This window comes from Oncorhynchus tshawytscha, linkage group LG16 (genome assembly GCF_018296145.1).
Source record: "Oncorhynchus tshawytscha isolate Ot180627B linkage group LG16, Otsh_v2.0, whole genome shotgun sequence".
In the NCBI taxonomy this organism is placed as follows: Eukaryota; Metazoa; Chordata; class Actinopteri; order Salmoniformes; family Salmonidae; genus Oncorhynchus; species Oncorhynchus tshawytscha.
Window position 1 is genome coordinate 54,579,273 of NC_056444.1, and position 23,776 is coordinate 54,603,048.

General features: G+C 42.4%; 2 protein-coding genes across 4 annotated transcripts in view; both read left to right on the forward strand.

Moving 5' to 3' along the window:
- LOC112215928 (ral GTPase-activating protein subunit beta) overlaps positions 1-9,994 on the forward strand; it is a 39,893-nt gene extending 29,899 nt beyond the window's left edge. The window contains exons 21-30 of one of the 3 annotated variants that reach the window (XM_024375431.2): positions 1,618-1,773; positions 3,216-3,425; positions 3,659-3,817; positions 3,928-4,096; positions 4,509-4,628; positions 4,955-5,091; positions 5,898-6,006; positions 6,243-6,315; positions 6,608-6,756; positions 6,998-9,994. In XM_024375431.2, coding sequence (XP_024231199.1) covers positions 1,618-1,773; positions 3,216-3,425; positions 3,659-3,817; positions 3,928-4,096; positions 4,509-4,628; positions 4,955-5,091; positions 5,898-6,006; positions 6,243-6,315; positions 6,608-6,756; positions 6,998-7,194 — 1,479 coding nt within the window. In that variant the 3' untranslated portion in view covers positions 7,195-9,994. The remainder of the gene's footprint in view (positions 1-1,617; positions 1,774-3,215; positions 3,426-3,658; positions 3,818-3,927; positions 4,097-4,508; positions 4,629-4,954; positions 5,092-5,897; positions 6,007-6,242; positions 6,316-6,607; positions 6,757-6,997) is intronic. The other 2 variants (XM_024375432.2, XM_024375433.2) reach the window with 2 other exon arrangements.
- Positions 9,995-10,460: 466 nt separating this feature from the next.
- LOC112215929 (phosphatidylinositol 3,4,5-trisphosphate-dependent Rac exchanger 1 protein) overlaps positions 10,461-23,776 on the forward strand; it is a 106,063-nt gene continuing 92,747 nt past the window's right edge. Inside the window, exon 1 of the mRNA XM_042299365.1 lies at positions 10,461-11,088. Coding sequence (XP_042155299.1) covers positions 10,945-11,088 — 144 coding nt within the window. The 5' untranslated portion in view covers positions 10,461-10,944. The remainder of the gene's footprint in view (positions 11,089-23,776) is intronic.

Genomic DNA, 23,776 nt, shown 5'->3' on the forward strand with positions numbered 1-23,776 from the left:
TACATGTATTACATAAGGATGCAGTCGATGATATAGAGTACAGTATCAACGTATGCATATGAGATGAACAATGTAGGGTAAGTAACATTATATAAGGTAGCATTGTTTAAAGTGGCTAGTGATATATTTACATCATTTCCCATCAATTCCCATGATTAAAGTGGCTGGAGTAGAGTCAGTGTCATTGACAGTGTGTTGGCAGTAGCCACTCAATGTTAGTGGTGGCTGTTTAACAGTCTGATGGCCTTGAGATAGAAGCTGTTTTTCAGTCTCTCGGTCCCAGCTTTGATGCACCTGTACTGACCTCGCCTTCTGGATGGCAGCGGGGTGAACAGGCAGTGGCTCGGGTGGTTGATGTCCTTGATGATCTTTATGGCCTTCCTGTAGCATCGGGTGGTGTAGGTGTCCTGGAGGGCAGGTAGTTTGCCCCCGGTGATGCGTTGTGCAGACCTCACTACCCTCTGGAGAGCCTTACGGTTGAGGGCGGTGCAGTTGCCATACCAGGCGGTGATACAGCCCGCCATGATGCTCTCGATTGTGCATCTGTAGAAGTTTGTGAGTGCTTTTGGTGACAAGCCGAATTTCTTCAGCCTCCTGAGGTTGAAGAGGCGCTGCTGCGCCTTCCTCACGATGCTGTCTGTGTGAGTGGACCAATTCAGTTTGTCTGTGATGTGTATGCCGAGGAACTTAAAACTTGCTACCCTCTCCACTACTGTTCCATCGATGTGGATGGGGGTGTTCCCTCTGCTGTTTCCTGAAGTCCACAATCATCTCCTTAGTTTTGTTGACGTTGAGTGTGAGGTTATTTTCCTGACACCACACTCCGAGGGCCCTCACCTCCTCCCTGTAGGCCGTCTCGTCGTTGTTGGTGATCAAGCCTACCACTGTTGTGTCGTCCGCAAACTTGATGATTGAGTTGGAGGCGTGCATGGCCACGCAGTCGTGGGTGAACAGGGACTACAGGAGAGGGCTCAGAACGCACCCTTGTGGGGCCCCAGTGTTGAGGATCAGCGGGGAGGAGATGTTGTTGCCTACCCTCACCACCTGGGGGCGGCCCGTCAGGAAGTCCAGTACCCAGTTGCACAGGGCGGGGTCGAGACCCAGGGTCTCGAGCTTGATGACGAGCTTGGAGGGTACTATGGTGTTGAATGCCGAGCTGTAGTCGATGAACAGCATTCTCACATAGGTATTCCTCTTGTCCAGATGGGTTAGGGCAGTGTGCAGTGTGGTTGAGATTGCAAGTGTGGTTGAGATTAACTACCGTTCCACAAGTGCATGTTCATTAATTATTTATGGTTCATTGAACAAGCATGGGAAACAGTGTTTAAAACCTTTACAATGAAGATCTGTGACGTTATTTGGATTTTTATGAATTATCTTTGAAGGACAGGGTCCTGAAAAGGGGACTTTTCTTTTTTTGCTGAGTTTTTATTTATTTATATATATATATACCAAAAAGATGGGATATGTGTGTGATATATAATATATCACACACATATCCCATCTTTTTGGTAGCTGTTTACACCAGCAGTTAATACTAATACTAAACAGTAAAGAATACACCACTGTTATTAAAATTAACACAACTGTATATAATAATTCCTTTCTCTCCTACAGCAGGTGTTTGTCCCTGAGGGCCGCCCAGCGCCTAACAATGACGTGGGGATTCGCTACACTGTCAAGCAGAGGCCCTTCCCTGAGGAGGTGGACAAGATCCCCCTGGTCAAAGCCGACGTCAGCATCCCAGACCTGGACGACATCGTTAACAAAGAGGTGAGTTGGACCGAACCGCACCACGACCCCAATAGTTAGGATACCATAGGGTAAAGTGCCAAAACTCTTGATAATCCTACTTTTCTTATCCTCTCCTTCACGACTAACAATTTGAAAGTACCTTGATAGGTTTTCATATTAGTTCTTTCACCTATCCAGTTCTTTCAACTATCCATGGTCATGAAGGAAGGAAAGAATGCAAGTAGAGGATGGTAGGTGAGTGTGTTCGAACACAGTCCTTATCAGTGCTAAAATGTAGTGCAATATAAGCTATTTCTAAAGTGAATGACTTTTTTTTTTTTCAGCTCGGGGGTTTGAACTTGAAACCTTCCGGTTACTAGTCCAACGCTCTAACCCTAGCTTAAGACATGTACAGTGGGGCAAAAAAGTATTTAGTCAGCCACCAATTGTGCAATAATTTGCAAATAAATTCATTAAAAATCTTACAATCTGATTTTCTGGATTTTTTTTTCTCATTTTGTCTTTCATAGTTGAAGTGTACCTATGATGAAAATTACAGGCTCATCTTTTTAAGTGGGAGAACTTGCACAATTGGTGGCTGACTAAATACTTTTTTGCCCCACTGTAGCTAGCTAGCTAGCTAGCTAGGTAAACAATGAACCTTGCTAGGTAAACAACGTGTAAGATCACACACATCACGTAACGTTAGCTAATGACTGCTAAGGTTAGCTAGTTAAACAACAATTAACACAGTGGCAAATCATGCCGTTACTACCCTGCATGAATATGCTGGGAGCTAACCAACCAGGTTGAATGTTATCTAGCTAACATTAGGCTCTAACTAGAAAAGCAAACGGCTCTGGGATAGCTTTAGCTATCATACTCTAATTCCGCAGATTTCAAAACTTAATCCTCCAGAAAGTGGAGAGCAACACTTATGCAGCTCCACTACACACTACATTTAAAAAAAAAGGCTGCATTCGACAGGATTACCAACACAGACCGACCAGCTCAAATAGACAGAACCTTTCTATATGGCAGATCAATCCTCTCTCCTCTCTCTGCATGTCCAGCCCGCTCATTACCTCAGCCAATCATGGCTAGTGGGAAAGTTGTTGTCTTTTTCTGTGGCTTAACCAACAAGGCTCATAATTTAAATATTGTTATTTGTATTTACAGATGACATACAAGTTTGTTATTAAGGCACATCAAAGTTCACATGTTCGAGAAGGCATTTCTGCTAAAAACCACATTTAAAAAAAATAAAAAATGTTTTTTAACCGTCTCCTGTGAAGTCGTGACCTGCGACATACGCCTAGTTTCCTGAATCGGGTCACAATTCAGTTAAGACATTTTGTTTCATAGGAATTTCAGTTTACTTCCTGAATTTAAATCCAATTTAACCTAACCCTGGTGAGTGCTTTGCATCCTTATAGTTGCCTCCAGTCACACAAACTTGACCTTGTCCGTCCTCCTCTCAGCTGGGGATGCAGCATGATAGGCTGCGCAGCATGATGACCAAGCAGATTGAGTATGAGTGTTCCCTGGAGCGCCACAGCGAGGACGTCTGGAGTTCCAAGTCATTCCCAGACCCCCTGACTGACTGCAAACCCCCTCTGCCCGCCCAGGAGTTCCAGACAGCCCGCCTCTTCCTCTCTCACTTCGGCTTCCTATCTCTAGAGGCACTGAAGGTTTGGAACTGTAGTTTCATAGTGTTCAGAACTGAAGTTTATGTCAGTGGTTGGCCACTGTTTATGGAAAATGTTATAATTTATCTCAATTCTATGTTTGGTCTCTCTGCCTAGCCTTCTGTCAGCTACCGTCTTGCCTTCACCTATCGCAAAATCCAGTTTCTGGGTTTGATTGAAAAGGGGCCATAGCTCTAAAGCATGACCTGTTCACGTTGTACTGACTCTTACTTCAGGAACCGGGCAACAGCCGTTTACCCCCTCACCTCATCGGACTGGAGTCCTCAATGCCAGGGTTCTTTGATGACATCGCCTACTTGGACCTGTTGCCATGCCGACCTTTTGACACTGTCTTTGTGTTTTACGTGAGGGCGGGACAGAAAACCAGCCACGAGGTGAGAACTTATTACTTTTGATTAATTTTCTCATGCCAGTTTACACAATGTTATGCATTGTGATTGGTAGATCCTGATCCACTGTGTGAATGATACATTGTAATTGGTAGATCCTGAGGAACGTGGAGACGTCGTCCAGTGTCCAGCCCCACTTCCTGGAGTTCCTGCTGTCTCTGGGCTGGCCCGTGGATGTGGGCCAGCACCCCGGCTGGACCGGACACCTGGACACCAGCTGGTCCCTTAACTCCTGCAGCAGCGACAACGACTCACAACAGATAGGTGTGCCACTCACCCAAGGGGTCGTAACCGACATGGAACCCAGGCTATTGGTGCATCTCAGGGGATTAGCTTTGAAAGCCAAAACATGTGCATGGGTCTCAGTAAAAAGTTAAAAGATGAAGATCCGGGCGTATATTGTCAGTGTGACACATTCACCACTGAAGGTGTTCGCTCGCTGAGCTAAAGCCAGGGCGATGTCTTGGTTGACTCAGGCTATAGATACAGCATAACAAAGATTATTATTGTAATTCTGTGTCTCGGTCAGGGTGAATAGGTAATGCTTCATAAAGCCAGGGTGATAGCCAAAAGATGTCTTGGTTAGCCCGAGCCATAGTACACATTTTCTTATTCTAATTCTATATCTCAGACGAGGTAAGTATGTAATGTTTCATATTTTGCTCTGTCGCCATAGAGGAGGCAGCTCCACCGGGGGACACGGGAGGTTCTGTATTCAACGGGGAGAAGAAGGTGCTCTACTACGCCGACGCTCTGACTGAGATCGCCTTTGTCGTTCCATCGCTGACAGACTCCGGTCAGCATTTACAAATGCTCGTATTTTGTATTTAAATTGTCATTTTACTTGGTCTTAAAGGGACATTACATTAAGGTTTGTCAGATGTTTTCAGACCTCGAAAGTACTCTGTCAAGATGAGTCCACTTACCTATTCCATTCATTTTGGATTGTGGCAGAACAGATGGGACGTGGTCTTATGTTAATGGTAGATCCCTTTTGAAGTGTAAAACATCTGACAAACTTTGATGTTTTTGTTGTTGTTGTGTAATGTCTTTTTAATGCAGCCTATGTGAAGATAGTTTTGCCCATCCCTGGGTGGCTGATAGCTGTTTTTGTGTTTACAGAGGATTCCTCGGTGCACAGTGACTCTACAGTGGAGGCGGACACACACACAGACCTCCTGCCTAGTTTACTAAAACAACCCAAGCTAACACTGGAGCTCTTCCCCAACCACTCAGACAACCTAGCAGCTTCCCAAAGGGTAATTAACCCACAATCCTACATTAATAATAATATATACCATTTAGCAGGCACTTTTATCCAAAGCGACTTAGTCATCTGTGCATACGTTTTACGCCATGCTCTACCAACTGAGAGGACTGATTCAACAGGGTTTTCGTAGTGGCATGAACCATCAAGTCTAAGATTTGTCTTTTTTTCTGTTCTGTTGAGATATATACATACATTTTTTTTGTTGGCCTATATAGCCCAGAAAATATTTCAAGACTTAAAGGCCCAATGCAGTCAAAAATGTGTTTTTTCTGTGTTTTATATATATTTCTACACTGTGATTGCAATAATACTGTGTAATTGGGAAAATGATGTTGAGCTGTTTGAAAAGAAATCCCACCTGTTTTGGTGGGATTGAGTTTTGGCATGCCTGGTGCCATCACCAGGCATTAAAGGAGTTAATAGACTGATGAGAAAGAGCTCCAAACCTCTCTGCCAATAACAGCTAGTTTTCAGTTTTTCCCTCACCGCTTAGACCACTCCCAGACAGTCCGAGCAAAATTCTTGCTTGAGAAATGGCTCTTTGCAAGGAATACATTTTTGTTTCCTTTTTGACCATTTGAATTGAAAACAATAACATTAAGGTACTTAATTGTTACCTAGAAATGATTTGATATTGAAATAAAAATGGCTGCATTGACCCTTTTTAAACTAATGCATTGGATACAGTTTACATATTTGAATGCTGGTTTCTTGCATTCTTTTGAGGAATAGATTAAATCTCAGGGTGTCTCTCAGACAACCCTATGCCTGTGTATTTATATCTCTCTCCTCTAGCAGAATTCTATGGTGAAGACTAAGAGGTCCTCCACAGGAAAGACTGCCCCTCCCCTGGGGCCTGAGACTAAGGTGCTAGTGGTCTGGGTGGAGCGCTACGATGACATCGGTAAACAACCTCTGATAACTTCCCCTAAAAACCATTGTGCGTCCCCTAGTACAGTTTCACTTTACGTCATCATGGCTCTGTGTCATTTCTGATGTCTGTCCTTGTACAATGTTATGAGACCACTCATGATTATTTTACTGTTCCGTTAGGATCTGCCTTTTGAAAGTGAGAAACCAAAGTGAGAAACTGTTGAAGGTGTTTCCCCTCAAATGGCCCCGTTGTTGTTTTTCCTCTAGAGAACTTCCCTCTGTCTGATCTCTTGGCGGAAACCGGTACTGGTTTGGAGGCGAACAACAGCACTTCCTGCAGGTAGGCTACTAAGACCCACGCCCAACCAAACACTAACCCTAAACACTTACCAAAAACTATTGTAAATTAAGCTTGAGTAAGTGTTTCAATATTGTGTCAAATTAAAGTTAGGCCACTCTAAAATCCACTGTGTCACATTTTCAGTAGGTTAGTTTACATCACACTGTGATAGTGAAGACCAAGTCTCATATTTCCTGTTGAATAGAATGGAAATGTCATGTCTTTCTTCAAACCCCACCGCTTTCTCTCTGCACCTCTTTCCCTCCTCCACTTCAACTCTCCCCCTCTTCAGGTCTGGGCTCCTGGAGAAGGACATGCCCCTGATCTTCATCCACCCCCTAAGGACGGGTCTGTTCCGGGTCAGGCTCCACGGGGCCATGGGCAAGTTCAACATGGTCATCCCCCTGGTGGACGGCATGGTGGTCAGCCGCAGAGCACTAGGTGACCAAATCATCTCTTTTTCTCTAATCTCTCATTTCTCTCTCTTTCTACCTCTAGATTAATTTCAACGGTCTCTCTCTGGCTTATAGTCATTTATGTTATGCTTCCTTCTCTACCCATTGCCGTGTTGGCGGTTTTGTCATCCTGCCCCTGGGATATTACAAACTACAAATATGACTAAATTCCACTCCTATTTTGTTTGGCTCATTTATGTCACATTCTACTTGCTGTTTTCACCCAGGGTTCCTGGTGCGCCAGACGGTCATCAACGTGTGCCGGCGGAAGCGACTGGAGAGCGAGACGTACAGCCCGCCACACGTGCGGCGCAAGCAGAAGATTGCAGACGTCGTGCACCGCTACCGCAACAAGCAGCTGGAGCCTGAGTTCTACACCTCACTCTTCCAAGACGTGGGGGAGGGGAGGCCTGTTCACCTTTGACCTCTCCCCTTCCTTTGAAAAACACTAACAGACACACACTCTCACACACACACACAGCCCCAGATTCTCTATATTTATACAGTTCTATTTTGTTATTTATGTCAAACGCTGCCATTGACGTCGAGAGCAGTGTCAAAAAAATTGTTACCAGGTGCAAGCAGTACATTTGTAGTACGAACACATCTGAGCCTGTCTTTTTGGTGGCTACTAAGCCCCAGTTAAGCTCGGGACACTTGGCATTGAAAATATACTGCACATCCTTATCAGTCTACTCTATGCTTTGTGGCACCAGTTTCTGACGCTCTATAATTTGCAATAGGATAATCTACTTTTGGTCTTTTTTTAATATTGTGATGAAGAGTGGACAACGTTATTGGCCTTTTAATTCTCCATTTTAGAGTTTCTGTTTTTAATGAAGATTTAGCCTAAATGTAGATGGACCAGACTCCTAATTATAGAGTTACTTGATCATTTTACATGTATCATATCGATACAGATGGGGAGAGGAAGGAGAGACTCTGGGATTTGGGCCGATACCGTGCGGGTGGTTGTGGTGAGAGATTTGGTGAACTGCAGTTGGATCAAGACATTTTACCCGATGGATCCATATATTACTTTGAAAGTGTTTACATCTTATCTAAAAACGATTGTTTAAAAAAAAAAGTATTCTCCTCTCATGTATCTGTCCAAAGTCTTCTATGTCATTGAGAAAATGGAGTTGAACATTGCAGCAATATTAGGCATTGGTCAGCTTACTTACTGAGTCTCAAAACATGGAAAAATAAGCAAAGACATTTAAAGGGGTACTTCACCCCCTTATCTAAATTCTTCTGTTTTCATACCAGTTTTAAGGTGTAGTTGTGAACTATCCCTTTAATGTTGGTCAGCTGCTAACTGAGAGATTGCATAGATATTGTTCTTACAATGAAGTAGACCAGTGTTATTTGTTCCGGCACTGAACCATTTTGACGTGTAGGTCATATTGCACTGTTTGTGTGAGACTGCAGATGTCAACATTGCATCTGAGGTGTTTCTGCTCTCGTCTGCAAGTCTAATCAGATCAGTCACTCCATCCCACGCAACGGCATGTCTATACTGTATGCGTGATGCAACACATGGAAGTGATGGAAGATGAGCAGACGGTTCTTCTCCTTTCTGCTGATGGCACATGGTTCTTCTCCATTCTGAAGAAGGCACACTTTTTGTCAGATGTGTCTAGGCATTGCTCTTCTTTATCAGAAATGCATCTCCTTGTGTATGGAGAAAAGTTGTTGGTCTCTTTGAATGTGTGAGATTGTCTCAATCTATTTTGTTTTTTGTTGCATCTTCTAAAACAAAACGTTATGCGAAAATACACTTTGTTTCATTGGATGGCAAGTTGACTGATAGGCTAGTTGTATTAAGGAAAGGTCAAGTACAGTTACATGTGATTAGGAATCAGAAAATGATTAGAATTAACAGATTTTCATATTCACTGCAAATTAACAGTTTTATTCCATCTATACAATTGTGAGTTTACTTTGCGTATTGCAATTGGTTTACCGATTTTTTTTTTAAATTTTTTTTTTGTTTGTTGTTGTTGTAGTTTTGTTTACTTTACTGTGCTTTTAAAAGCCCTGAAGCGAACCCTTTACTGTCTGCCTGTAATAATTAGCATTTATTTATGGCAATGATTGAAAAGGATAAACCTCCATACATATTTATTTGATCTTTATGCACTGAGCACATTTTTATATATATTTTTTTTAACTTACTATTTCTTTCTTCTTTTTTTTTTTTACAGTGGTCTGCAGTTTGGAGATATACTCAAGGAAGAGTTTTATCTTATGAAATGTAAATGACGAAAAGACTTAGGGTCTATTTTAACAAACCTAACGCAATGGGGCGGTAGCACTATAGGTCCAGGGGTGTGTCAGAAATATTTTAGCTATTTTCACAGTGGGAATTATGGGTACAGTAGCTGCACCGCCAGCGAAAAGGCTGGGTTTTGATGAATAAATAAGTTAGATGTGTTGAGGTGCTCCCTGGCTAAATATGTGGTTGCTTCAAGTTGTGTATTTCCTTTATTTTGTTATCCAATCCAATTGGACATGCCAGACGTTGTCAAAAAGCAACATTCAATTTACTATTGATAAGACCCCCAAAAAAGAATAATACTCGTCAAATTTGAATAAAAACAAAACAACTTGTTTGAAATAGGCTACATCTAAATCCAGTTACAGGCACCAATTACTCCCTGTGGGCATATAATATTCAGACAATGTAGACAATGGAGGGTTTTACACACACACTTTTCACAGGAGCTGGAAAAGATTTGAATAGATATTTATTTCTCTGAAATAGACCCCTTAGACTATGACATGTTTAATCTATCATTGAATTAGATTGTCTTACTTTTGGATGGTTTTATGAATGTATGTGCTTTTGCACATAGCCTACCTTTTTTTTTTGTTAAGGAAAACAAGTATGGAATATTAATTAATCAAAGCAATTGCATACAATCAATAGCTAATCTTATCCTGAATTACTTATTTGTCGTTTGGTAATATTTAAGAACTTGTGTTGTACAGAAAGGAATCATTATATGTAAAATATAAGAAATGGTGAGGTTTGTCTGTTGCATTCCTCTTTTAAAAAGGCAAAAACAAAATGTATGTATGTATGCAACTGTCTGGGAGAATCACAGTGGAAAATGAATGTAACCTGCATTGATTAAAACTTATCTTTTCATTTAATCCTTTTGATCCCCAACCTTTGTTTACATGGTGTCTGAGGAATAAAGTTGAATCACACGTTTTAATGTTCTCTGAATGAGTGGATTGTTTGAGTTTGATGCTGTGCTACGAATGAGTCCACAAGAGGTCCCCTTGCGCTGACATTTATAAATCAGACACTGCTGCTGTAGGCGTTCAACTACAGTGCTCGAGTCCGTAGGAACTGGTGGTAGCAAATTGTTTCTCAGACCCTCTTCATAATAATGACAGTCCTCTAAAATATTAAATTGAATCCATTAAAAAGTGTCTTCATTTGCAGCCTGTTCCATTGACTTGCCCATCAATTGTTCAATAGGCCTGGTTTGTGCCTTGCATAAAGTAAAAATAAGTAGGCAGCCTTATTGAAAGAATGACTGGGCATATGTATTTAATTAAGAGATGCAGAATGAATTATTTGATATTGAACTTAATTAAATTCGCAATGTTAACGTAAAGACGGTCCCTACACTGCTGCACTTCTGAAAGCGACCACTGGCACGTTGTTGCATTGCTCTCATTCCCCACAGAAGCCAAGAGGACAACAAGCGCTTTTCAGACTGCCTTCTGAGAGTCTGTGAAATTACTGCTGCCTGCATCATGTGCTGTCGTCTCCTCGAAACTTATGTTGACACACAACTAACCATCTCGAGAACATGTGATTTAGCAATCCTCAGCCTTTATTGTGAGCTGTACATTCTCAGCTGAAGTTATTTTCTTGTCGCAGAATCGGATCTCGCAAATCGATCAGCAGTCATTCGTCGTTTATTGCAGTGTCTCTGTCTTTTCTAGAGAGAAAAAAATAAGAATAAAGGCGCATGTTTTTGTTTTGTTACTTTTGTTGAAGTTTATACGCATTGCGCATCATTGCATTGGGGTTTGAAGATACGGTGTTGAAAATGGACTTAAACTGCAACTAACTCGGAATACTTTCGCAGTGAACCAAGTATAAATAATAATTGAACGTGTTATTTTCCTACTCTTTGGATAAATATAAATTATGGAAGAAGACGGGCAACATGATAACGGCGGTGTTCACGGCACCAAAGATTCGGACCGCCAGCAACGCTTGAGGCTCTGTGTTTTAAATGAAATTTTGAACACCGAGAGGGATTACGTTCGGGTATTGCTTTTCCTTCAATCGGTAAGTTTTTGATCGCTCTTTCTTTGCCTCAATTGAACCCATGGCTACTTGCCAGACAGGATATTTATATTGTTCAGCTGTTGGCAAGCAGTTGTATCATTGTATCACAAATTGCTGGCAACAAACACCCTTGCAGAAAGTGAAGTCATGGCCAGCTTTCTACAGCTGCTGCTGGCTGTGCTAGGCTGGCTGAATGCATTTTTATCACGTTCCAATTTTTGGTCTTAATGTGTAGCGACAGTTCACCCTTCTGTTGATGGCAGCCTGTAGAGTGGTGTCCATAATAATGATTAGCTGCATTTTATAGTGTTTCAGTTGGGGGAACGGGCACTTCACAGGCTTGGGCTAGTACAACACCGTTGATTTTGGGACGTCTTCCGCCTTCATTCATCAGTCTGTTCATCTTGTAAATTCTGATAAAATCCCAGTAGAAACCGTGAATTTAATAGAAGCGCAATTCAAATGATGTAGCCTGGTTTCCCGCTGATTCGCGACAGTAATGTTGTGCATTTATTCATTGATAATTGCGAGCCAGTGTATCACTTCATACTAAGTGTTAGGTATCACGTTTTCTATAATCACATCTGAATAATGAATGGGCTAATTTTTCACGCGTCACCCGAGAACACACCGCTGTGCCCGAAGCTCGAGTCTAGACCAGCTGCAGGTGGCAATTCAATTTGTCACCTCTCCTTGTCATCTCTTTGTTTCCAGTCTCCTGTGTTGTCTCCTCCCATTATCCGGGCCGTCGTCTCTATGCACAGTGCAGGTGGCCTCGTTGATGGATGATGACAGCCTAACCTTGAACTATGGCTATTGCAAACTGCTATATGACAGGGTTTCCCAAACTCGGTCCTGCCCGCCCCCCCTCTTGGGTGCACGTTTTGGTTTTTGTCATAGCACTACACAACTGATTCAAATAATCCAAACTTGATGATGATGATGAGTTGGTTATTTAAATGAGATATGTAGTGTAAGGGGAAAACATAAAATGTGCACCCAGGGCTGGTGTGGGGGACCCAGGACCAAGTTTTGGAGACCCTGCTATATGATCCATCATGTGACCTTAGACCGTTGTAAGATACAAATGACCACATGGGATTGATAAGCATCCAAGGGCTGGAAAGAATGATGACATGTGCCCAATGGATTTTACACATTTGAAAAAAAGAGGGCTGTCAGTCAATTGATGGGCATTCTGTGCTGGGCTGAACTCAATATGTTGTCCTCTTAGACACTTCCCATGGAGAGCCTGAACATGAAAGGGGACTATGCATGAACATGAAGGTGGGGTTGTTCTATGGGAATAGTGTATGAAAGTAGAGTAAGTAATGAACAAGCATTAAACTAATCAACTGTTCATTTTTAGACCTGTATGACTATAACTCCTCATGGGCAATACTCTTCACGTTTAATCCCCAATACTCTTCACGTTTAATCCCCAATACTCTTCACGTTTAATCCCCAATACTCTTCACGTTTAATCCCCAATACTCTTCACGTTTAATCCCCAATACTCTTCACGTTTAATCCCCAATACTCTTCACGTTTAATCCCCAATACTCTTCACGTTTAATCCCCAATTTATTATTCACTTTATGTGGAGCAGCGTTGCATAACGGTCAACAAACCTCGTTAACTGGTGTAAAGCAACCGGGGACTAAACACACACCATGACTCCCAACGTCTATGTATTTCTAAAACATACAGGCAATGTCTGAATCTCATCCCCCCTACTTCCCCTCACCCCAGCCTCTTGCCTCCCATTACATCATGTAACATCTCTTAATTTAACCCATGCTTGCTCAGGTGAAGATGGGGCCAGGGGGTGGATAGCCCCAACAGCAGCACACTGCTGTCCACTTCACTAACCCGTTCACGTCACTCCAGGGGTTAGATTCTAGAGACTTACGTTTATGCCTCAACAACGGAGTTGGACAATTGCAGAATCAACTGCCTGCTGTTGTAATGATAAGGCTGATAATACTATTTACAACTGTTGTAAAACTCATTTTCATGGCACCCGGTTTTGTGTGAGTGCATGTGGCAGTGCATGTGGCTATATATGTGTGTCTGTGTATGATCCTGTGTGCTTCGCATGCTACCCAAAGTCCATTGATCTAGTGACGGCCATGGCGTGGCATCAATGGCTCAGTGGAAAGTCTCCAACACATCCATAAAATCAGTTTCGCTCCAATCCTGGCTAATCCGATAATGCTATGCTACTCCCTTCTCCCCTCCCTGCCGGGAATCCAAGCTTTTGTCGTCAAACAGCCAATCTGGTGTTGATAAGGACTGTCTGGCTGGGGGTTAAATGGGCCAGGACTGAAGCCATATGTTTTTAGTAAAGATAGCCCCAGTCTCTCTCTATCCCCCCCATTGAAGACACCTGAGCCGATAGATGGGGAGTCAGTGATCACCTTGGGGGAGATTGAGAGTGTAATCTGATACTGTACTGACCACTAAGCCTCACAGCTTTTCCTCTTTGAGAGACGCTTGGTCGGTTGGTTGGTTGTTTGTTCATAATCTACGCTGGTTATGGGGTGAAATGGAGGCGCAGCGGTTGATGAAAGAATACCCCCCCATTGCTCTCGCCATCGATTCTATTTCCCCCACCTTTTGTGTTGTAACTAGTCTGCATCAAACACACAATCGATACACGTACGAGCGGGATGACACTCAGAGATGTTTATCGAGCTTTTGTCATCTCTAACCCGCGTCCCTTATCTCTTGGCAATTACCGAAGCCAGCGAGCATATCAAATTGGCTGGGTGGGGGTGGGGATAACAGGATTCGTTTTGCGCCACAATGTCATTCCAGATCTCCGGTCCAATTTTGGGGGGGGACTAGTAGAACCGAAGCTTTGCATTTGGACAGCTCACTTTAATTTAATTTCAGTCTTTGGTGGTAACTGGTATCTACTCATGTTTGTTAAATGGTACGGTGCTTTATATGCGTTGATCAGCTCTCTGAAGAATTGGAGTGCGGCGCTAGTTTTTTCTGCTCACATCAGCTCGGATTTTCCCGACATTATCCTACAAAATGTAGGATATGGCATGAATATGGTTAGTGACATCATCCTGTGTGGATGTGGTGTGGGATTTCCACAACATTTAAGCAAACTTTAGAAAAAAGGAGATGCAACTTTTACAACGATTGGTGTTTTTTTTTAAATGAGATGTCTTTTTGCATCCTGACCACTCGTCACAACATTGGAGCCTTGCAAAAAACAAATTGGCAATAATGTCCACCCAAACCTCGACACGCTTCTCCCACAAACCTCCACCCGACCTGGGTCGTGTTCAGTAGGGAGAGAACGTTTTTAAACAAAGTTTAACGAATATTTACCATCTAGGACTTGTCCAATTAGAACACTTATATGGTTTTCCGTTTCAAAGCAATTTGCTACGGTCTCCAACTTAACTCAACCCTGGACATCTACATGGCCTTAACTCTGTATTATCGTAATGTTCTGATTAGCTGGGTGATAACCTCTGTCATAAACACTGTCTGTCATGTGCGCATGTGGAAAAGATGGAAGTGGTTCAGGGATGACTTTGAAACATTTGATACTCCATAACCTATAATAGGAAACATCTGGAGATGCAGCCCCTTTGTAACCTGCCCCTGGCCACACACACACACACACACACACTAGATAACTTACTTGTAAGGGGGTTCATCTGATTTGTGTGTGTGCTTGAGTGTTCCTTCCCATGCCAGTGAGTATATGACCGATGATATGTCTGTGGTTTCCTCCTTAAAGGTGAAACCTTCAAATCCTCTTTATTTCCCCTTGCTGCCAAGCTGGTGTTGACTCCTGTGGCCAAGCCAGCTGTGGTGGGGCCAATGACAAGCCTGGTTGAACAAACAGGATGACCCACAAGGCTGTGCTCATTACCTTGGAAGACACACAGGAAGTCAGCCTTGAGCTTCCTCTCTAAGCTGCTCTCTCCATCATCCCGCCATCTCTCCACACTAGGATACACCAGCATCGGGTTTCTCTGCCCTGGTGTCTACTACTATAAATAGGTCCGTTTATAACTCCCGCCCGCTGCGCCGGTGGCTTCAACTCTGTAACCCCAACTCCAGGGCTCTAACTAACAAACCAGACTCTACTCTGCAAAAGGGAAAACGCCCCGTCGTGTCTTTATGGAAGGGTCTGGAATAGAAGCGCTGGGGGGTTGCTGCTGGGTCCCAACTCCTGCCAAGTAGTTTGTTTCTGGCCCTTTTAAATACGCTTCTTAATAAGACTTCAAAGGCCTGACACGAAAGCTCATCATGTGCCTCATCTTGATGAGTGACCAATAAGGAGCCAAAGGCCCAATATCTTTACCTGTCTACTCACCCTGAATTATTTTCCGCTGCTCTATTGATCGTTTCATACAACCAGTCTGAAACTTCCATCTTTGAAGTCGTTTGTGTTACTTGAAAATGAGAGGAGTTGTACAAAACAAATGTATCAGTGATTGGATCGTCTCTAATCAATCAGAATATCAAAGTTGATAGCGTCATCATGTAGGCCGGCTCTGGCCCAACCCATCGGTTTCTGGGACCAATCAGAGTGGTCGGAATGTGTTCGCGTTCTAGGAATCATTGGGGAGGGAGGCCAATCCAGACTCATCGTGGAGAAGAAACGTCAGTTGGCCAGAGCGATGTGGATGGGTAGCCAGGCAGCCAATATCTTGTAGAGTCTGATGAACAGCAGTCCTTCTACACTAAGAAAATGTGCTTACATATCCAGTTGTTTCTTTAGATTCTACGTGGAAAACATTGTTTTATTGATCTAAAATAGTCCAAATACACATTTCAGGCAGCGCAAGAGGAGTACTGCCTCTTGTCTTACCCTTGAAACTGGCTCAAGGTTGAGATTGAATAAAATCTTAAGTCTCAGCATATCCAGGAGACCTCTACTCCTCCCCAAAGCTCACGTAAATTGCCCCCCATTGGGCCCTCTCTTTGTATCCCACCCTGTCTTCCAACACTGTGACAATTCCGTTACACAAGCCCTAAAGTTCTGTCCAAACCCAGGGCCAAGGCTTAACCCTCCAATGGGAGGTATGCATTTGATGTCGTGCTCCTTAAGAAGTCACAGCGCTCGGTCTCCCTCAAGACAATTAGTACCTTATTGCAGCCGTTATGTTGCCAAGCCAACAGATTACAGCCACACCGTGACACAAAAAGAGGACAGTGTCAGGCCCAACTAATCTTGGTTTCATTTCTAGTCATGTGTGCTCGTAAGCCATTTCTTTCCGAGGCATAAGACTGCATCAGGAATTTGAGGAATCTAGTTAACGTGTCTAAACCTCTGGAGTAGCGCAGTGGCATAATGTCACATACCCTGTGGCTATGTTTTCAAAATGTTACAGATATTTCTGAGCAGATTAGCATAGGTGGGAAGCACATATCGAGCTACGTGTTTGGCATTGAACTGTCTATATTGGACTGATCACCCCATTTTAATCCTACTTGGACTGCCACATACATCTACAGTTGAAGTGGGAGGTTTACATAGACTTAGGTTGGAGTCATTAAAACTCGTTTTTCAACCAATCCACACATTTCTTGTTAACAAACTATAGTTTTGGCAAGTCTGTTAGGACATCTACTTTGTGCATGACAAGTCATTTTTCCAACAATTGTTTACAGACAGATTATTACACTGTACCACAATTACAGTGGGTCAGAAGTTTACGTACACTAAGTTGACTGCATTTAAACAGCTTGGAGAATTCCAGAAAATGATGTCATGGCTTTAGAAGCTTCTGATAGTCTAATTGACATAATTTGAGTCAATTGGAGGTGTACCTGTGGATGTATTTCAAGGCCTACCTTCAAACTCCGTGACTCTTTGTTTGACATCATGGGAAAATTAAAAGTAATCAGCCAAGACACCAGAAAAAAAATTGTAGACCTCCACAAGTCTTGTTCATCCTTGGGAGCAATTTACAAATGCCTGAAGGTACCACGTTCATCTATACAAACAATATTACGCAATTATAAACACCATGGGAACACGCAGACATACCGCTCAGGAAGGAGACGCGTTCTGTCTCCTAGAGATGAACGTTCTTTGGTGCGAAAAGTGCAAATCAATCCCAGAACAACAGCAAAGGACCTTGTAAAGATGCTGGAGGGAACCGGTACAAAAGTATCTATATCCACAGTAAAACAAGTCCTGTATCGACATAACCTGAAAGGCAGCTCAGCAAGGAAGAAGCCACTGCTCCAAAACCACCATAAAATAACCAGACTATGGTTTGCAACTGCACATGTAAACAATTGTTGGAAAAATGACTTGTGTCATGCACAAAGTAGATGTACTAACCAACTTGCCAAAGCTATAGTTTGTTCACAAGAAATTTGTGGAGTGGTTGAAAAACAAGTTTTAATGACTCCAACCTAAGTGTATGTAAACTTCTGTATTCAACTGTATGTGTGTATATATGTGTGTGTGTGTGTGTGTGTGTGTGTGTGTGTGTGTGTGTATCTTTCTTCCTTCTAGTTTTTAAATTCTTTGTGGTGTTAAATCATTTTCTGTGAGGCCGTAGTGATTAATTTAATGCAGAAGCATTTGCTTTAGGAATTCAAGGGGTAAATGGTGGTTCATGAGATCAGATAAACGTGGATCTCTCTGCATAGTCGCGGTGAATACAATACCATAGGCATAGCAGCACTGTCTGTTGAAAGACTGTTCTCTCCCTGTCAGGAGTCAGTGACGTTCTCAATTGGCCTGTGTGTTTGTTTTCTAGCACACTGAAGTACGTGGACAAAGTGAAGTCTATCCAGATGTGTTGTTCAGTTTGAATGAGGACACTTCGGTGACACAAGCCTTCAATGTAAAAAAGTCACGACAAGGAATGTTAATGGTCACACAAAGTGTTTTCGAAATGGGTGATATATGATGAATTAGTTACATGGCCTCCCTTGTAAAAGGCAGCAATGGGAGACCAACAATGCCCGCTTGACATCTTGACCTGAACAAAAGCGAGACAAGTACTTTCCCAGAGCAAGCCAATACCCATTAATTGAACAGGGCATTTTCTTTTCCCCTCCCAAGTGAAAAGGTAGAATGGAAGGATGCCTGTAAAAGTTTGGAATTGAACCCAATGGCATGTCAGCCAGTCACACAGAGAGAACTATCCAGGAATTCCCATCAGCACCCTTTGGGAATTGCCTGGAACAGTTTGTGGACAGAGGCTGCTGGGCAGCGAAACGTTTGTCAGGATTGTCAAACAGAACCAGATGTGTGGGGGATTGACGGGGGCGAAGGTCACCATTCTATTGAGAAACATTGACCACAACCAAACGCTATGACCGTAGTAGACCTTCCATTCTGACACACTCTCCAAGCATGAACAGCGCCAAAGGGTTTTGATGAACGTTGAATTGGAGTTCCGAAGTTGAACTTTCTGCACCCCGGCCTAGTTGAAGACTAATAGGAGAAGGTTGATTTGTGACAGTAGTGATGGATGGGGTGTGTGACTCCTTGTGGTTTATCTTAAGACCTCTAATTGACTGTGCTCCGTGTCTACATGTGTCCTTAAATATGAGATGGGTTGGAAGAGTGGGTGAACGCTTTTTGAGTGTTTTGAGGGGATCCTATTTCAGGGACGAATCATGCACTTACGTTGAATGTTCGCTTTGCCATGCATTGATAAGTGAACATTTGACTTGGAACTTAGAATTTACCCCAATGTCTGTACAGTCATGTACAGGTAACTTCCAAAATAAAGGAAACACCTGAGTAAATGAGGGATACAAAGTATATTGAAAGCAGGTGCTTCCACACAGGTGTGTATAAAAATGCTGGGCAGGCCTAGTTGGCAATTTTCTTTGACCACAATGGCTAGAAGAAGAGATCTGTGACTTTGAAAGAGGGTGATTGTTGGGGTACGTTTGGCAGTAGCTTCAGTGACTAAGACTGCTCAACTTGCTGATGTTTCACGATATGGCCGTCTGTCACCAGATCTCAACCCAATTGAACAGTTATGAGAGATTCTGAAGCGGTGCCTGAGACTGCGTATTACACCATCAACAAAACACCGAATTATGGAGTTTCTGGTATAAGAATGGTGTCGCATCCCTCCAATAGCATTCCAGACACTTGTTGAATCTATGCGAAGGCACACTGAAGCTGTTTTGGCGACGTGGCGGCCCAACGCCCTATTAAGACACTGTTAGTGTTTCCTTTATTTTGACTTACCTGTATTTTTCTAGTGTTGTAAAACTAGTCTCATTGGGTTCAGTTAAAGATGGCATGGTACCATCTGATCAGAAGATGCGTCATGGTGGAGGGGTTCTGACTTAGAATATGTGGACAACTACAAATACCCTAGGTGTCTGGTTAGACTGTAAACTCTCCTTCCAGACCCACATTAAGCATCTCCAATCCAAAATTACATCTAGAATCGGCTCCCTATTTCGCAACAAAGCATCCTTCACTCATGCTGCCAAACATAACCTTGTAAAACTGACCATCCTACTGATCCTCGACTTCGGTAATGTCATCTATAAAATAGCCTCCAACACTCTACTCAATAAATTGGATGCAGTCTATCACAGTGCCATCTGTTTTGTCACCAAAGCCCCATATACTACCCACCACTGTGCCCTGTACTCTCTCGTTGGCTGGCCCTCGCTTCATACTCGTCGCCAAACCATTTGGCTCCTGGTCATCAAGTCTTTGCTAGGTAAAGTCCCGCCTTATCTCAGTTCACTGGTCACCATAGCAGCACCCACCCGCAGCACGCGCTCCAGCAGATATATTTCACTAGTCACCCCCAAAGCCAATTCCTCCTTTGGCCGCTTTTCCTTCCAGTTCCCTGCTGCCAATGATTGGAACGAACTGCAAAAATCACTGAAGCTGGAGACTCATATCTCCCTCACTAACTTCAAGCACCAGCTGTCAGAGCAGCTCACAGATTCACCTGTACATAGCCATCTGTAAATAGCCTATCCAACTACCACATCCCCATACTGTATTTATTTATTTAGCTCCTTTGCACCCCAGTATCTCTACTTGCACATTTATCTTCTGCACATCTATCACTCCAGTGTTTTAATTGCTATATCGTAATTACCTCGCCACTATGGCCTATTTATTGCCTTACCTCCCTTATCTTACCTCATTTGCACAAACTGTATATAGACTTTTTTTCTACTGTATTTTTGTTTACTCCATGTGTAACTCTGTGTTATTATATGTGTCTAACTGCTTTGCTTTATCTTGGCCAGGTCGTAGTTGTAAATGAGAACTTGTTCTCAACTAGCCTACCTGGTTAAATAGAGGTGAGAAAAAAAAGTATGCCATTTGACTGTTCTCATCAGTTATGGTGACCAACTGGCTGGGAACAATGCTTCACAGAGAGAACACCGTTCAGCTGAATCGGGACTGTTTATTGGCTACGGTACTGTCTCTGCCTGGTTCCGCTCCTCTTGTCTGATTCAGGACCAGTGGGTGTCTGCTTTGATCCCATTCTGACCGTGATCGTATGCCAGGGTGCTAATGCACTTTCCCCCACGAGCCATCTCCTCAGCGGGTCTCTGACGCTGCTTATGTCGAACTGATTGATACACATGCACACACCTCATGTTGTACCACTCAGTGTTCGTATGGTTAACCATTTCACTACATACTGAAGCTATACTTCCAATGCTGTCAATAACTCCCGATTCCTCTACATTAATCAAATGTTAGAAGGTAATCTTATCTAGCGAACAGCAATAAAAGGGGCTGCAGTATGGAGTGGAGATGCACAAGTTACCCAATCCATTTGAATTCAATCTCTTTCTGACAGTACCCATTTTGACTTGAATGAAACCTTCCATATGTATTTGCTCATTGTATAAGTGATCAGAAGGTGACTTTTTGGACATGAGTTTCAAAACATTCAAGAGACAAAGACATTCAAAGTTGACCAATTTGGCATACCCCATCATACCATGAGACATGTCTTCATCGCTGGAAAAGATAAATGGTTGAGATTATCATTTTAAAAACATATTTATTTATTTCATGTCAATGATCTAAAATGCTTCTTCATGTTTGCATGTTTTGTAGCTTAGACCCTATTTTACATCAAGGTTTTGTTGTGCCGGCCATCGGTTCAGACACATTAACATTAGTTATTTTCTTAGATCATTGCACAGTTTTTCTAGGGCTAAATCAGATCCAGTCTAAACTGTGCTATCTAGTAGGGAGTTACCATGCATAAAACATGGTAATTGACTACAATGACCATAACCCATTGCGCATCTACTTGTCCGGTCTGTTTTTCTTTTACGCCTGTGGTAATTAACTGATAATTGGTATTCAGCAGTCATAAAAGTATGCCTTATTTACTTTAAAGAACCACTAAAATAGTGATTTTTGTCAGACAGCATAGGGCAGCAGCTCTATAGAGATGATGACCTGGAATTTAAATAAAGTCATCAAATAAAACAAATGTAATATACACAACTGAACAATTTTATAAAAGTAATGTGAAATAAATGAGTGATGAGCAGTAAAGGGACTACCATCATGGGACTTTTACAGCATTCAACCCAAATAATCTAAACCAGAATCAAATTCATTTAGTATTTTTTTAATAATCGAACCGAAGCGTCCTCAAAAAGCACTAATTTCTCAGCACTACTGATACATCTACTAAAATGGGAATAGATTTTAAATCTCAACTTTTTTAAATGGTACCACAAAGATGGTTGGAGGTCCACACATCAGAGAATGTTGACTTGAATGGGAATGTCTGTTTTAAATGACACTGTTATAGGAAACCTATTGAAATATAGATAATAGATATGGCCATTTTAAGTTGACATTCAACAGTGGGTGGACTGTTGGCCGTCTTTGGGTAGTAATTCAATTTAAATTGACATTTTCAGTGGTGTACCAGCTAAATTGCAGTTGTCTGAAGGGATGGGGTCCTATTTCTATGATTTGAAATAACACCCACCCTGTGTACAAGAGTGTGTTCTGTCTCGGCCGATGGCGGGCACAGCATAAACACCTCAGATGATGTACAGTGGGTCTAAACTGAGTTTTTAGAGGATTGAATAATATCAATGTTTTGACAACCCCCCTGTAGGTTTTTAAATGATATCAAAGCTGAACTGTTTCTGTTGTCCAGTGAGGAAGACATGGATGTCTCATGATATGCAAATCGGGTGAATTTTAAATGTTTTGGCATTCATGTCCAATGTATTTTTAAAAAAAAGTTATATTTCAACTTTATTTAACCAGGTAGGCTAGTTGAGAACAAGTTCTCATTTACAACCGCGACCTGGCCAAGATAAAGCAAAGCAATGCGACAGAAACAACACCACAGAGTTACACATGGAATTAACAAGCGTACAGTCAATAACACAATAGGAAAAAGAAGAATGTCTATATACAGTGTGTGCAAATGGCATGAGGAGGTAAGGCAATAAATAGGCCATAGTAGCAAAGTAATTACAATTTAGCATATTAACACTTGAGTGATAGATGAGCAGATGATGATGAGCAGATGATGGTGTGTAAGTAGTGATACTGTGTGCAAAAGAGCAGCAAAGTAAATCAAAACAATATGGGGATGAGGTAAGTAGATTGGGTGGGCTATTTACAGATGGACTATGTACAGCTGCAGCGATCGGTTAGCTGCTCAGATAGCTGATGTTTAAAGTTAGTGAGGGAAATGTAAGTCTCCAGTATGGAAAGTTTTGTTTAAATTAAAAGGGATACTGTCAAAAAGTGATTGAATTCAAATGGATTTACCCTTACATCACTGTCAGATTTAGGCCTGTATCATAGTGGAACCTTCCAGATCTCTGACAGCTCACCCTGTCCCACTGATCCCTTTCACAGTGGACACACATCCAGACGGCCTCTCCACTCTGTCCCTAGATGTTATCTCCAGTGCCACACGTCCCCACTACTATGTACTTCTCACGCAAACGCACATTATTGAGTTGGCTTTGGAAGTCTGTAATTATTGTTTAGAAGTGTATGTATGTGTGTGTGTGTGTGTGTGTGTGTGTGTGTGGGAGGGGACTGTCCATAATTATGTGGCAGCAACGGCGGATCGACTTGAAAGAGCCAAGAGCTCATAAAAGGATATTTATAACCGATTCATTACACGTTCAGCGACTGTTAAGTCGGGAACACTTACCCCCAAATGAGATGGTTAAAAAGACCCTCCCCTCCAATTGGACACGCTTCTTTTCCACTGGGCCAATAAAAAGGCCCTGGTTCAGAGGACGAGCTGTATTCCATCATTTCTGCAACCCAGAGGTATTTGAATGTTCAGGCTTCTCACTTACAGGCAAGTAGCAATATGAGATGCATTGTACACTGTACCCTGTCATGATAGAAGCCTCCATTCTCACGGAGTCGTGTTTAATTATGGGTCCTAGCAGCACAGCTGCAGGAACTCATTTGTTTTGGTTAGAATTATTATTGTTATTATTATTATTGTGATCCCATTCCTTCTAGACATTCAAGAACCAATTAGTACAACGTTTTACGTTGGTTTTTCAGCTATGTTAGAAAGCACAGCTTCTTGCGGGATTTCCAACAACCCCCAGACAAAGTGTCATGTATGGATAGACTTCTTGTGTGTGACGAACGAGCAAATGTTTCTGAAGTCATTGTCAGTCGTTCAAATGGAACCAATCTCCTCAGACCTTCAGAGAAGACCGCACAGGG